General features: G+C 44.5%; 1 protein-coding gene across 1 annotated transcript in view; it reads left to right on the forward strand.

Moving 5' to 3' along the window:
• adamts12 (ADAM metallopeptidase with thrombospondin type 1 motif 12) overlaps positions 1-12,678 on the forward strand; it is a 596,791-nt gene that overhangs the window by 341,419 nt on the left and 242,694 nt on the right. The window contains exons 11-12 of the mRNA XM_033032714.1: positions 655-800; positions 8,627-8,796. Of these exons, the coding sequence (XP_032888605.1) occupies positions 655-800; positions 8,627-8,796 (316 nt within the window). The remainder of the gene's footprint in view (positions 1-654; positions 801-8,626; positions 8,797-12,678) is intronic.

Genomic DNA, 12,678 nt, shown 5'->3' on the forward strand with positions numbered 1-12,678 from the left:
TTACAGACTTGATTTTTAAAATCTCAAAATTTTGTAACATTGCTACAAATTGTCATGTTACTCACGACACGCGACTCATTTATAATTATTTATTTATATTTCAACGAAAATTTTTCCCAATTGGGCCCCGCACCTCCTAAGGCCGTCCCTGACAGTGGCGCAGGGTTAGAGCTGCTAGCTTGCAGTGCCTGAAATCCAGACCCGAACCGGACTACGGATGCTGCCTGTACGGAGTTTGTGTGTTCCCCCTGTGACCGTGTGGGTTTTCTAAGGTGCTCCAGTTTTCTCCCACGTTCCAAAGACGTGCAGGTTTGTAGGTTAATTGGTTTATGTAAAAATTGTCCCTAGTGTGTAGGGTTGAACTAGCGTACAGGGTGATCGTTGGTCGTCGTGGACTCGGTGACCGAAGGTCCTATTTCCACACTGTATCTCTGCACTAAATAAATTAAACTATTCATGAAGTTTTCTGGTTGATAGATTGATGAGGGAATTTGGAAAGAAAGCATGAACACATTTTTGGAGATACATACTGGAAACAGGCCCTTCGCCCACCGAGTCCGTGCTGACCAACTATTAATGTATTGCAAGCATTTACAATTCAGTTTCTGCAGCTGTTGTTTTTGTTGTAACAAGGCAAATCATTTTATGTTTTAGTGGTGCTTCAATGGTGAGTGCGTAGCAGTTGGCAACCGTCCAGAAGCTGTTGATGGAAGATGGAGCACCTGGAACTCCTGGTCACATTGCACACGTTCATGTGGCGTAGGTGTTCAAGCAGCCGAGAGACACTGCAACAATCCTGTGTGAGTATGCAGGCTAATCGGGAGCAAAGCATCATGTTGAAGAGCTTGCAGATGTTCACATAACTGCAAATTTAACACCGCTATTCAAGATGAGAGAGAGACAGAAAGCAAATAATTATTTGTCAATTAGTCCAACATCTATCATTGGGAAAATGCTGAAATCCATTACTGAGAAGGTAATAGCAGGATATTTTAAACAAAAAAAATACGCAATGTCTTGTTGAATTCCACAGCTTTACTATGAAATTCCTTCTGTTCTCCATTCTGACGGTACTGTAGATCCTTTTATTCTGATGCTGTGCCCTCGAGCTCTCGTTTCTCCCATTACTGGAAACATCCTTTCTATGTCCTCTATCTTTCCACCAACAATTTACAGAACCCAAATCTGATTTGTTCAGCAGCGACTACATTTTTAAAGAAGATCCAGAAACATGAATTTGCCACCTCATTGACAAATATATTTAAGAGGCTTTTATTTTCCAGCTTAAAGAAACTACCAAGAACATCAGAGCATTGTTGGCAGTTTGGTATTTCAGGCATTCTTGGATACAAGTGAAACTGATCATTATTTCTCCATTGGTCAATACTCCAAAAGATGAAGCGCTGCATATTAATGGATGAACAATTAGAGACAATTTGTAGCATTTCCAACAAACCAATGAAACGCTTAAAAACTGCAGCTGCTGGAAATATGAAACAACAGAAACTGCAGCAAATATTCAGCAGGCCAGGCACCAACTTGGCAAAGAGAAACAGAGTTATTATTCCAGGATAATGATATTTCATCAGAACCTTTTTGATGCAAAATCATCGACTATATAATAAACGGTTGTCTTGAACTTTAAATGAACCTCTAATGGCATGCTAAAATGTCATTGCATGACTATTTTGGCCCTGGGCTTACTGCCACAGAGTTCAGCAGGACCCGAGTCCCCAGTCATTCGGCGTAGCTACTTTCCTATGAGTCCATGCAAATCAGCAAGTGATTAGTTTAGTTCACAAGGTCATAAGGTCATAGGGGATGGGAGTAAAATTAGACTATTCGGCTGATCACGTCTGCTCCGCCATTCAATCATGGCTGATCTATCTCTCCCTCCTATCCCCATTCTCCTGCCTTCTCCCCATAACCTCTGACACCTGTACTAATCAAGAAACTATCTATCTCTGCCTTAAAAATATCCACAGACTTGGCATCCACAGTCGTCTGTGGCAAAGAAATCCATAAATTCCCAACCGTCTGACTAAGGAAATGTCGACTCATCTCCTTCCTAAAAGAACGGCCTTTAATTCTGAGGCTGACCTCTAGTCCTAGATTCTCCCATGAGTGGAAACATCCTCTCCACATCCACTCTATCCTAGCCTTTCACTATTCTGTATGTTTCTATGTGGTCCCCCCTCATTCTTCTAAATTCCAGCCAGTACAGGCCCAGTGCCGACAAATGCTCACCATAGGTTAACGTACTGATTCCTGGAATCATTCATGTAAATCTCCTCTCGATCCTCACCAGGGCCAGCACATCCTTCCTCAGATATGGTGTCCAAAATGGCTCACTATATTCCAAATATGGCCTTACCAGTGCCTTATAGAGCCTCGGCATTACATCCCTGTTTTTGTATACAAGCCCTGTTGAAATAAATACAAGCATTGAGCTTGCTTTCTTTACTACCGGTTTTTAGAGATACAGCATGGAAACAGAACTTTCGACCCACCGGGTCCACACCGACCAGCGATCACTGCACATTAACATTTACATAACCACACTAGGGACAATTCACATTTGCACCAAGCCAATTAACCTACAAACCTGTGGGAGGAAACCAAAAATCTCGGCGAAAACACATACGATCACGGGGAGAACATACAAACTCTGTACAGACAGCACCCGTAGTTGGGATTGAACACGGGTCTCTGGCACTGCAAGGCAGCAACTCTACCGCTGCGCAACCGTGCCGCTCTGGAAGTGCCTGGAAGAATTTCTGCAGGTAGCCATTTTTAGTTGTTTTGTATCAAACTTTCTCCAACTTATCCTTATAGCTAATACTTTCAAGCCAGGCAATAGTGTGGCGAATCTCATCTGCACCCACTCCATTCTGCAAAGCCTCCTTCCTGCATTGCAGTGACCAGTACTGCGCACAATACCCAAAATTAATAATAAATGTGGCCGGACCAAAATTTTATAAAGCTACAATATGTCTTCAAACATTTTATACTCAACACCCCAACTGATGATGACAAGCATGCTTTATGCTTTCTTCACCACCCTACCTACTTGTAATTCCATTTTCAGGGAGCTATGAGCTTGCACCTCGAGTTCTTTCAAACATCGATGCTCGTAAGGGTCCTGCCATTAATTGGATGCTTTCCTCTTACATTTGACCTCCCAAAATCCAAAACCTCACACTTGTCTGGCTCAAAATCTCTGTCTGCATTTCCAACTGGTCTAAAACCTGCAAAATCTTTTGACAGTCTTCGTCGTTATCCAATCCTCACAAATGTTTGTATTATCTGCAAACCTATTGAACAGCCCTCCTATATTATTTTTCTAAAAATTAATATATATTCAAGCAACAAATGTCTCGCCATTGACCCTTGCAGGACACCACCGATCTCTGCTCTGGTGGGTATGCTGTCAACTCCAAATGTATGCAACCATGCCCAATTTGCTTATGCGATCATTCCCATAACAAGCTACCCTCATGTCAGTTATGACCTAGAGACCAAGCCAGAGATTGAGTAAAGACAGTGTTATTTGTGCTGAGATCAGTTGCTGAAAGCATAATCATCTTAAAAATACTGCTCCCATTAGGAATATAGTAGAAGAAATTTGCAGAATAATTTACTGATATACATCGCACACTACAATGAGTGTAGGCTATTAGAGTGGTCAAATAAAAGACACCCTGCACAACGTTAGTGAACAGCGGGTGAATAACCAATCATTTATTGTCCCACTTGTACTATAGAGAATGACAAAGCAGCACAAGCAATGTCAATTGTGCTATCACATAAATGCTTTTCTAGGCTCAAACTGAAAGCCACACAAACCTCTGTTACTTCCGTTTAAAAGTAACTCACATATGGTGTTCACAAGCTTCTCATACAATCGTGCAGAGCTAGCTGCCCGAGAAGACAGGCTGCCCCAGCCATCAGTCGTGACTGAGTAAATAAGAGTTGCTTCAGCCACCTTACCATGGCCTGAATGAATAGGCAAAATTGGCACTATTAATTTTCATGTTGCCTCATATTTAATATCGCAAAAGGTATCTACTGATAACCCCTAAGTTTTATCAGCTGCAAATTTTGCAAATCACCTAAAACTCGATGACACAATTACCATTAATCTGAGTAGGGCAGCATTGGCTTCCACCACTGGCTTTGTTATCAAAAACACCAGAATCTGTGCCTCATGTGTATAGATATGGCAGAGTATGCAACTTCAAGATTGATTCTCTGAATCAGTTAAATTGCTGAAAGCCAATCATCCATCTTAAACTGGGTAACTAGAAGATTGAGGGGGGATCTTATAGAAACTTACAAAATTCTTAAGGGGTTGGACAGGCTAGATGCAGGAAGATTGTTCCCGATGTTGGGGAAGTCCAGAACAAGGGGTCACAGTTTAAGGATAAAAGGGAAATCTTTTAGGACTGAGATGAGAAAAACATTTTTTACACAGAGAGTGGTGAATCTCTGGAATTCTCTGCCATAGAATGTAGTTGAGGCCAGTTCATTGGCTATATTTAAGAGGGAGTTAGATGTAGCCCTTGTAGCTAAAGGGATCAGGGGAAGATCAGCCATGATCATATTGAACGGCGTGCAGGCTCGAAGGGCCGAATGGCCTACTCCTGCACCTATTTTCTATGTTTCTATGTAACTAAACACATGATCAGATTAGCCAAATGCTGATCTGATTCGGCCTGCACCATGTTTCTGTAATCTTGAGAAGTATCAGAAATATACCCCTCTAGTCCTTGCCCAGACCCCTCATCCTCGGATGAGCTGTCCCTGATTGCACTCAGAACCCCTGTTCCTCTATTGACCATACGGACATAATTTTTTGGGCTTCTCTTGCCGCGGAAGATGCATTATCTAGTTATTCATACATTTCACTGATAACATATAATCAGAACCTTATGACTAGAGCTGAAACCACAGTCTCCCTTTAATGTGGGAATACGAGTTCCCTGTCAACTCTTGTCTAAGAGTCACCACGAATACTCAGCGTTTTTCCTCAGAGTGGAAATTAGTATAATGGAAGCCTGAATCAGGAATTGCCTCGCAGTCCTTTGACTGAAACCACTTGTCTGAGACGCCAGAGTGCACAACACAATCTCTTTGACCCGCCACTCATTCAGGAATACTGGTATTGAGAGCCTATGGATTATTATAAATACATTGTTGATTCACAACTTGAACTTGTAGGTCAGATAAAAAATTATATTATATGCCAGACCAGCTTCCTGCTGGTAACTACCTATCCCAGAGAGGATGGCAATGATGATTCCAATGAACCAGCAACTCTAATAACTGAGGAGAAATTAAACCTGTGTTGAGGAAGACTTCTACTACTTCATTCTACTGAGCAGTCTGATAGCCTCAATCACAGATGATGAGGCAGTGCTTCCCTGGTCAATATGACCCATATGGCCAGCCAGTTCCATGATGGTCTACCCTGAACCAGGGTAACCAAACTAATCCTACTTGGAACTTACAGAGGTTACTATGCAAGGCACCCTGCCAATGTCTCTACATCAACCTGATCTATCCCAGAGACAGTGAAAAACCACTAGACACCCATGCTGCCAGTAAACCCAACCCTGGGCCGACAGGCTGCTCCATTTCGGAGTTTACGGAGGTTAATAACGAGACCTTACTTGCCAGCTGACCCTGGGTCGATTTGCTTGTTGGAGCTTCAGCGAGGTTCCATTTGCAGACCCTGTCTGTCATGCTTGTCATTTCTGTTAGATAGCTGATGCCGCTGGCCAACTCCTCTTGCAGTGGCTTGTCCGTCCCCGAGGGAACAGCAAATTTAGAGACAAGAGCAGGCAGCTCTTCCTTATGCGACTCTCGCACATCATGCATTAAAGCATGGGATTCAGGCACATGGTCATTTTCGGAGTCATGTTCGGAGTCAGTTCCATACTGATCTCTGACACTCTCATAGAGTGGGAGAAATAGTGCACCCCGAACCAGGCGTTGCCACATGCGTATGCCACAGGGGTAGCTACAGGCATATGACTTGCACTACCTGTGCATGCTTCTGTAATACGGACCATATAATTTGGCACCATCTCCATCACTTCTTTCATCCAAGTGGGAGGAATATTGCAACCCTGAACCAGGAGCGGCGCGACTCACGTCGCAGCGGCCTCTGCAGTCCGTCTGTCATTTTATTATTTTTTGTCTTGTTTCAATGTAGTTTTTATTTTTTTTTGACGGGGTATGTGTGTATGGGGGACGGGGGGTGGGGAATCTTTTAAAATCTTTCCCCTGCACGGAGAACCCGACCTTTTCCTTGTCGGGTCTCCGTTGTCGTTGCGGCTGAGCAACGTGGAGTGGCCTCCAGCAGGAACGACCTAGGGCTCCAGTCGCGGAGCTGCGGACCTACTCACCATCGTGGAGCTGGCCGAGTTCGGAGCGTGAGGAGCGGTGGTGGCGCGCTGCTGCGACCTGACCCCCGGAGATTCGGAGGCTCCAACCGCAGGTCTGGTGGACAGTAATACCGGGAGCCCGCGGGTCCCTGCTGGGAGATCGCTTTTCGGGGCTTCCGCAACGGCGACTTCTCCCGCCCGAGGTGCGGGGTCGAAGAGTACCTGGAGCGGGGCCTTACATCACCGCCCCGTGCGGCTTGGAATGGCTGCGGGACTTTGCTAGCGCCCGCCGGGGGCTCCAACAACAAGACCCGGAGCGTGGCCTTGCACCACCCGGCGCGCCGTTAATGGCCGCGGGACAATTACCATCGCCCACCGGGGGCTTTGACTCTGACATCTGGAGGGGAATTGGGGAGTGCAGGGGAGGGATAAGTCTTTGGCTTCCATCACAGCGAGGAGGAGATGCGCTGTGATGGATGTCTGTGTAAATTGTGTTGTGTCTTGGGTCTTTTTATTGTGTGTATGACTGCAGAAACAACATTTCATTTGAACCTCAAATAAAATTGTATTGTATTGTATTGCCTCAGGCATATGTGCATATACTTTGGCACCATCACCACCACTCCTTTCATCCGAGTGGGATGAATATTGCAACACTGAAACAGGAGCTGCCTCAGGCATATGTGCATATACTTTGGCACCATCTCCACCACTCCTTTCATCCAAGTGGGAGGAATATTGCAACCCTGGAGCTGCTGCCTGACATGTCTTCGTAACACGGAGCATTTCTCGTGCCACCATTTGATTCATCAAATGTTCTAATTGAGACAAACGCAAAATCACATCTGCCATAGATGTGGGGACAGAATCCCCTTGACCCAAATCGTCCAACAGGACTTGTCCCACAGACTTGGCTTTGACTTTGCCTCGACTCGGGGTTGTCAAGCTGCTCCCTCTATGAGCCGAACCGGGACTAGCTGTGCAGATCGGTGCTCTGTCGGTATCATCATTATACTTACGAGACAGGTTGCACCTGCTAGTGATTCCGAATCCTTGCTCCCTTCTGGAGCCCCAACGGAGTATTTCAGGGAGGGACTGGAGCGCCTCTGGCCCCCATATGACTCAGATGAGCTGGCATTATAATCGGAGTCACCTCTTCCCGATGGTCTGCTAGACAGAGTGGGATAAATACTGCAACCCTGCACTAGGTATAGCTCCACAGGTGTCTGATAGACACAGCTGAAAAAAGGTTTGCCAAGCCAGGAGCACTTTACTGGAGCCTCAATGGAGCCCCTCCGAACAGCCACCCGCTCCAGTGGAGTCCCATTCTGTGTCGAAAAGCAAGTCAAATGTTTCTACACCATATGGTGTATGATAATAAATGTCCTATCTGCTGCGATAGTCACAAACGTGACCGAACAGCAATTCCTATTAAAAACTGCCAGCTCTATTTTTAACTATCTTAACCAGTTCTTCAGATTTTTACTTAAATTAAAGAACATTGTGTAATATATCAAAAATGCCCCAACGAATAGAGCACACACTATATGCTGATACCAGCGTATGCTGCCTCAGCAGCATTTCTATGTTTAAAAATTTATAGGCGCTATGGCAGACTAATGCTGATACCAGCGTATGCTGCCTCAGCAGCGTTTCTATGTTTAACATTTTTTATAGGCGCTATGGCAGCCGTTCGCTGCCCTGGCCGCGGCTAACACCGGTCACTGTTAATTTAGCAGTGATATGAAACGTAGCCGCGGCTATATTAAAACAGCGTCTGCTGCTAATTTTTAGCAGCGAGCTCCCAAGCCGCGCCGCAGCCCCAACTCCTAATGGAGTTCCACGGTGGCTAAAATCCGGCCGGCAATAATGAAACTGAGCTCCTATGGAGCTTCCACAGTGGGCTCCAAAATTGGCCGCCTGCTCCCGTACGGAGCTCCAATGGCGGCAGACGCCAAGAGCAGCCGCCTCCATCAGCTACTCTGGGACCGCTGTCGCAGCGGCCCGCTGAAAGTAAAATTTACTTACCTGCCAGAGCAGTTACGAACTGCTCCGACCCGCCGCATTGCGTCTCGCGTATTGACACGCATGCGGACTGACGGGCTCCTCACGTAGTCACTCACGTGACTTCTAAATAAAATCTGTACATTTCAGAAAGCACCTCGTGACCTTAATGTAGCAAGGCACATAATATTTTACTTGCAGCTATTGAGAGTGTTCTTTTTTATCTTATTCAGCCCAAAGTTTGGTGGAAAGTACTGCACTGGAAAACGCAAACAATATCGCATCTGCAATGTCATACCATGTCTACAGGAGACACCCACATTTCGTCAGATGCAGTGCAGCGAGTTTAACACAGTTCTTTACAAAAATGAACTCTACTCCTGGATTCCAGTTCATCACGTTGGTACATATTTTATTTATATTATATACGAGTGTGATGTATTTCAATCTTGTCGCCGTGTTTTGTATAGCTGAACACAGAATGGGAGCATTGGCACGACGGTGTATCATTAACACCGACAGATCGGAATACCCATAGAGTGCACTTGAATTATCTTCACACATGAAGAAAAGAGGAAAAGATTTAATATGAATCTGAGGGGTAACTTTTTCACACAAAAGGTGGTGGGTGTATGGGACAAGCTGCCAGAGGAGGTAGTTGAGGCTGGGACTATCCCAACGTTTAAGAAACAGTTAGACAGGTACATGGAAAGGACAGGTTTGGAGGGATATGGACCAAGGACAGGCAGGTGGGACTAGTGTAGCTGGGACATGTTGGCCGGTATGGGTAAGTTGGGCAGAAGGGCGTGTTTCCATGCTGTATCACGCTATGACTTTATGACTTTGAGGAGAACCTCCTTCTGTTTCAATACTTTTACATAGAACATAGAATTGTACAAGCCTTTTCTCCCACAATGTCCAAGTCGATCATCCCAATGTCCAAGCCGGTCAAGTTAAACTAATGTCCTTTGCCTCCAGGTATCCCTCCATTTCCTATATATCCATATATCTATCCAAATGCATCTTAAATGTTGCCATTGGAACTGCCTCCACGTCCACCCATTCCAGGCACCCACTGCTCTCTGTTTAAAAAATACTTGCCCCTTGCTTCGTTAAACTTTTCCCCGTTCACCTTAAAGCAGTGCCCTCTAGATGTTGACATTTCCACACTGGAAAAAGGTTCTGACTATCTACCCTATCTGTGCCTCACATAATTTTATCTAGATTAGAACATTGAAAAGTACAGCACAGGTACCAGACCCTTCGGCTTACTATGACTGGGCCAAATACGATGCCAAGCTAAACTAATCTCCTACTCCTGCACAAGATCCACACTCCTCCATTCCATGTACATCTATGTGCCCATCTAAAAGCCTCTTAAATGCAACCATCGTATCTGCCGCCACCACCATCCCACGGCAGCGCATTCTAGGCACCAACCAAGTCTGTGTAAAAAAACCCGCCCTGCAAATCTCTGAACTAAATATTTGCACTAAGTCGGTCCCAGTCAATATTGGGGATCTTCTAGTCACCCATTATGAGAATCCTGTTGCTTTTGTATCTTTGGGTAATCTGTGTAAATATTTGTAGGAAAGAACTGCAGATGCTGGTTTAAATCGAAGATAGACACAAAATGCTGGAGTAACTCAGCTGGACAGGCAGCATCTCTGGAGAGAAGGAAAGGGTGATGTTTCTGGTCGAGATCCTTCTTCAGACCGATGTCAGGGAAGTGGGCGGTACAGAGATAAAATGTAGTCGGAGACGGTAAGACTGGTCGGAGAACTGGGAAGGGGGAGGGGATGGAGAGGGAGAGAAAGGAAGGGCTACTTGAAGTTAGAGAAGTCTAAATATTTGTGCCTCAATCTCCTGCTTGCTGCTGGGGCACCTATAGTACATTCCCATTACAGTGATTGCACCTTTCTTATTTTTGAGCTCTATCTTATGGATGCACCCTCCAGTATGTCTTCTCAGATGCTGCCATGACATTCTGCCTAATTAGCAGGGCAACTCATCTGCCTCTTATTTACTTCCCTATCTATACCATCTGAAACACCAAAACCCTATGCAACATCACATTCCCAAGCTCTGATACAGTCTCTCGGTTCCTCTGCTTTACCCACGATACTCCTTGTGTTGAAATAAACACATTAGCCCATCAGCTTTACCGTATTCCTTAACCTCTCCCTGCCTGACATTCCTTTGAGAATTACAGGTCTTAACCTCTATCTCCACAACAGGCCTTCCATTTGTTGACTTTCAACTCTGGTTCCTACTCCCCCGCCACTCTTGTTTAAACCCTCCCAAGTGGCACTAACAAATTTCCTTGCAAGAATATTGGTCCTCCTCCAGTTCAGATGCACCCCATCCCTGGCGTAGAGATCACCTCTGCCCTAGAAGAGATGCCAATTGTCTAAAAATCTGATAGTCTCACCCCTGCACCAAATCCTTCTTCTTCTTCTTGCGTATGGCGTGCACAGCCTAAAGTTGTTGGACAACTTGTTCTATTTGATCTTACTTGATTGTGCACGCCAGGCTAATTGCATTCGTCAAAACAGGGCAGACCACGTGAAGGTTGCAATCTCCCACCCCGCACCAAATCCTGAGCCATGGCTTCATTAGTCCTATCTTCCTAATACTACAGACACTCATGTACGCACCGGGAGTCATCTGGAGATTACTACCTTTCAAGTTTTGCTTTTTAACCTGTTGCCTAACTCGTACAATCACTCATCAGGACCTCATCCTTTTACCTACCTGTACCAACATAATGTGTACCAACATGCACAATGACTTCTGGTTGCTTCACCTACCCCTTGAGACTGTTCTGCAGCCGCTCTGGCACCAGAGAGAGCAACGCACTATTCTGGAGTATACTTCTATCAGGTGTCTCCTCAGCCTTCGACATTGTAGGGAAAACAATCCAAGTTTGTCCAACCTCTCCTTGAATCTAATACCTTCTAATCCAGGCACTTCTAGTCACTAACGAATACATTTATTGCTCTCTCGGAAGTTACTTCTCCTACACTTAAGATTTTTTATTTCTCTTCCTTTTCTAAAACCTATCTCTGATTAATATCCTAATCACATCTACTATCACCAAGTTTAGGACTGAAGGACTTCCTTCAAATTCTTTGATGCATGACAGGATTTAGATCTCTGAGTTCACCCTGTTAACAAAAGACCCGATGGCGATAATGCCAAAGGAAATGCATTTCAAGAATCATGTGTGCCAGGTAGCTCAGCACACTCATTAACACTCTGCACACTTTCCTTATTTTTATGTTTCTATATGGCGATGATGGGAAACTTCTCAGTGTAATGGCTTTACATAGTAAAAATAGCTGCTATCATTTTCAGATGAACAAAAATGCTGGAGTAACTCAGTGGGTCAGGCAGCATCTCTGGAGATAAAGAATAGGTGACATTTTGGGTTGGAATCCAGCAATGCTGCCTGACCCGCTGAGTTACTCCAGCATGTTGCGTCTGCGGTCGGTATAAATCATCATCTGCAGTTCCTTCCTACCCTTATAGTTTGCATCTCACTTCAGCATCTGCTTTACCATGTTTCTCTCTTTTATTCATTTTGTACTGACGTGTTAACATTTGATTTTTGAGAACAAAATCCCATTATTTTTTAAACACAGAGAAAAGAGTGTTAATGGCTGACGTGATTGTTATTGCATCTAATTCACTCAAGCACATCATCCAACTCTGGAGAGATGTTCAAACATAAATGTTACACAATTATTCTTTCATGCTCTCCATTATATTTCAACAATGCAGCCTGTTGAAAATTAGTTTGGCTTGCTTCCAGAGTGAGTTTCAAGGATATTTGTAGGATTTTCCGTCTTTTTCGGCAGGTGGGCAGTGGTGTTCTCCATATAGATATATACTTTGTTTTAGTCTGCACGGACCAACGTGCCCTTGAGGAAAGTGTGCAGAGTGTTAATGAGTGTGCTGAGCTACCTGACACATATGATTTTTGAAATGCATTTCCTTTGGCATTATCCCCATCGGGTCTTTTGTTAACAGGGTGAACTCGGAGATCTCAATCCTGTCATGCATCAAAGAATGTGAAGGAAGTCCTTCAGTACAAATGTGTTTTGCACTTTGAGTTTATAAATATATTCAGGAGCTCAATTACAGTTCTACTGACAAGCATACCTAACACAAGTGCATTGAAGAGCTGCCACGGACTTCAGTATTAAATTTGCCAGAACAACCCTCATGGGAAAAGAAGTTGATAGCGAAAATCACCAGCGTAGGTTGGAAATATTGGCAGATT

This window comes from Amblyraja radiata, chromosome 1, assembly GCF_010909765.2.
Source record: "Amblyraja radiata isolate CabotCenter1 chromosome 1, sAmbRad1.1.pri, whole genome shotgun sequence".
In the NCBI taxonomy this organism is placed as follows: Eukaryota; Metazoa; Chordata; class Chondrichthyes; order Rajiformes; family Rajidae; genus Amblyraja; species Amblyraja radiata.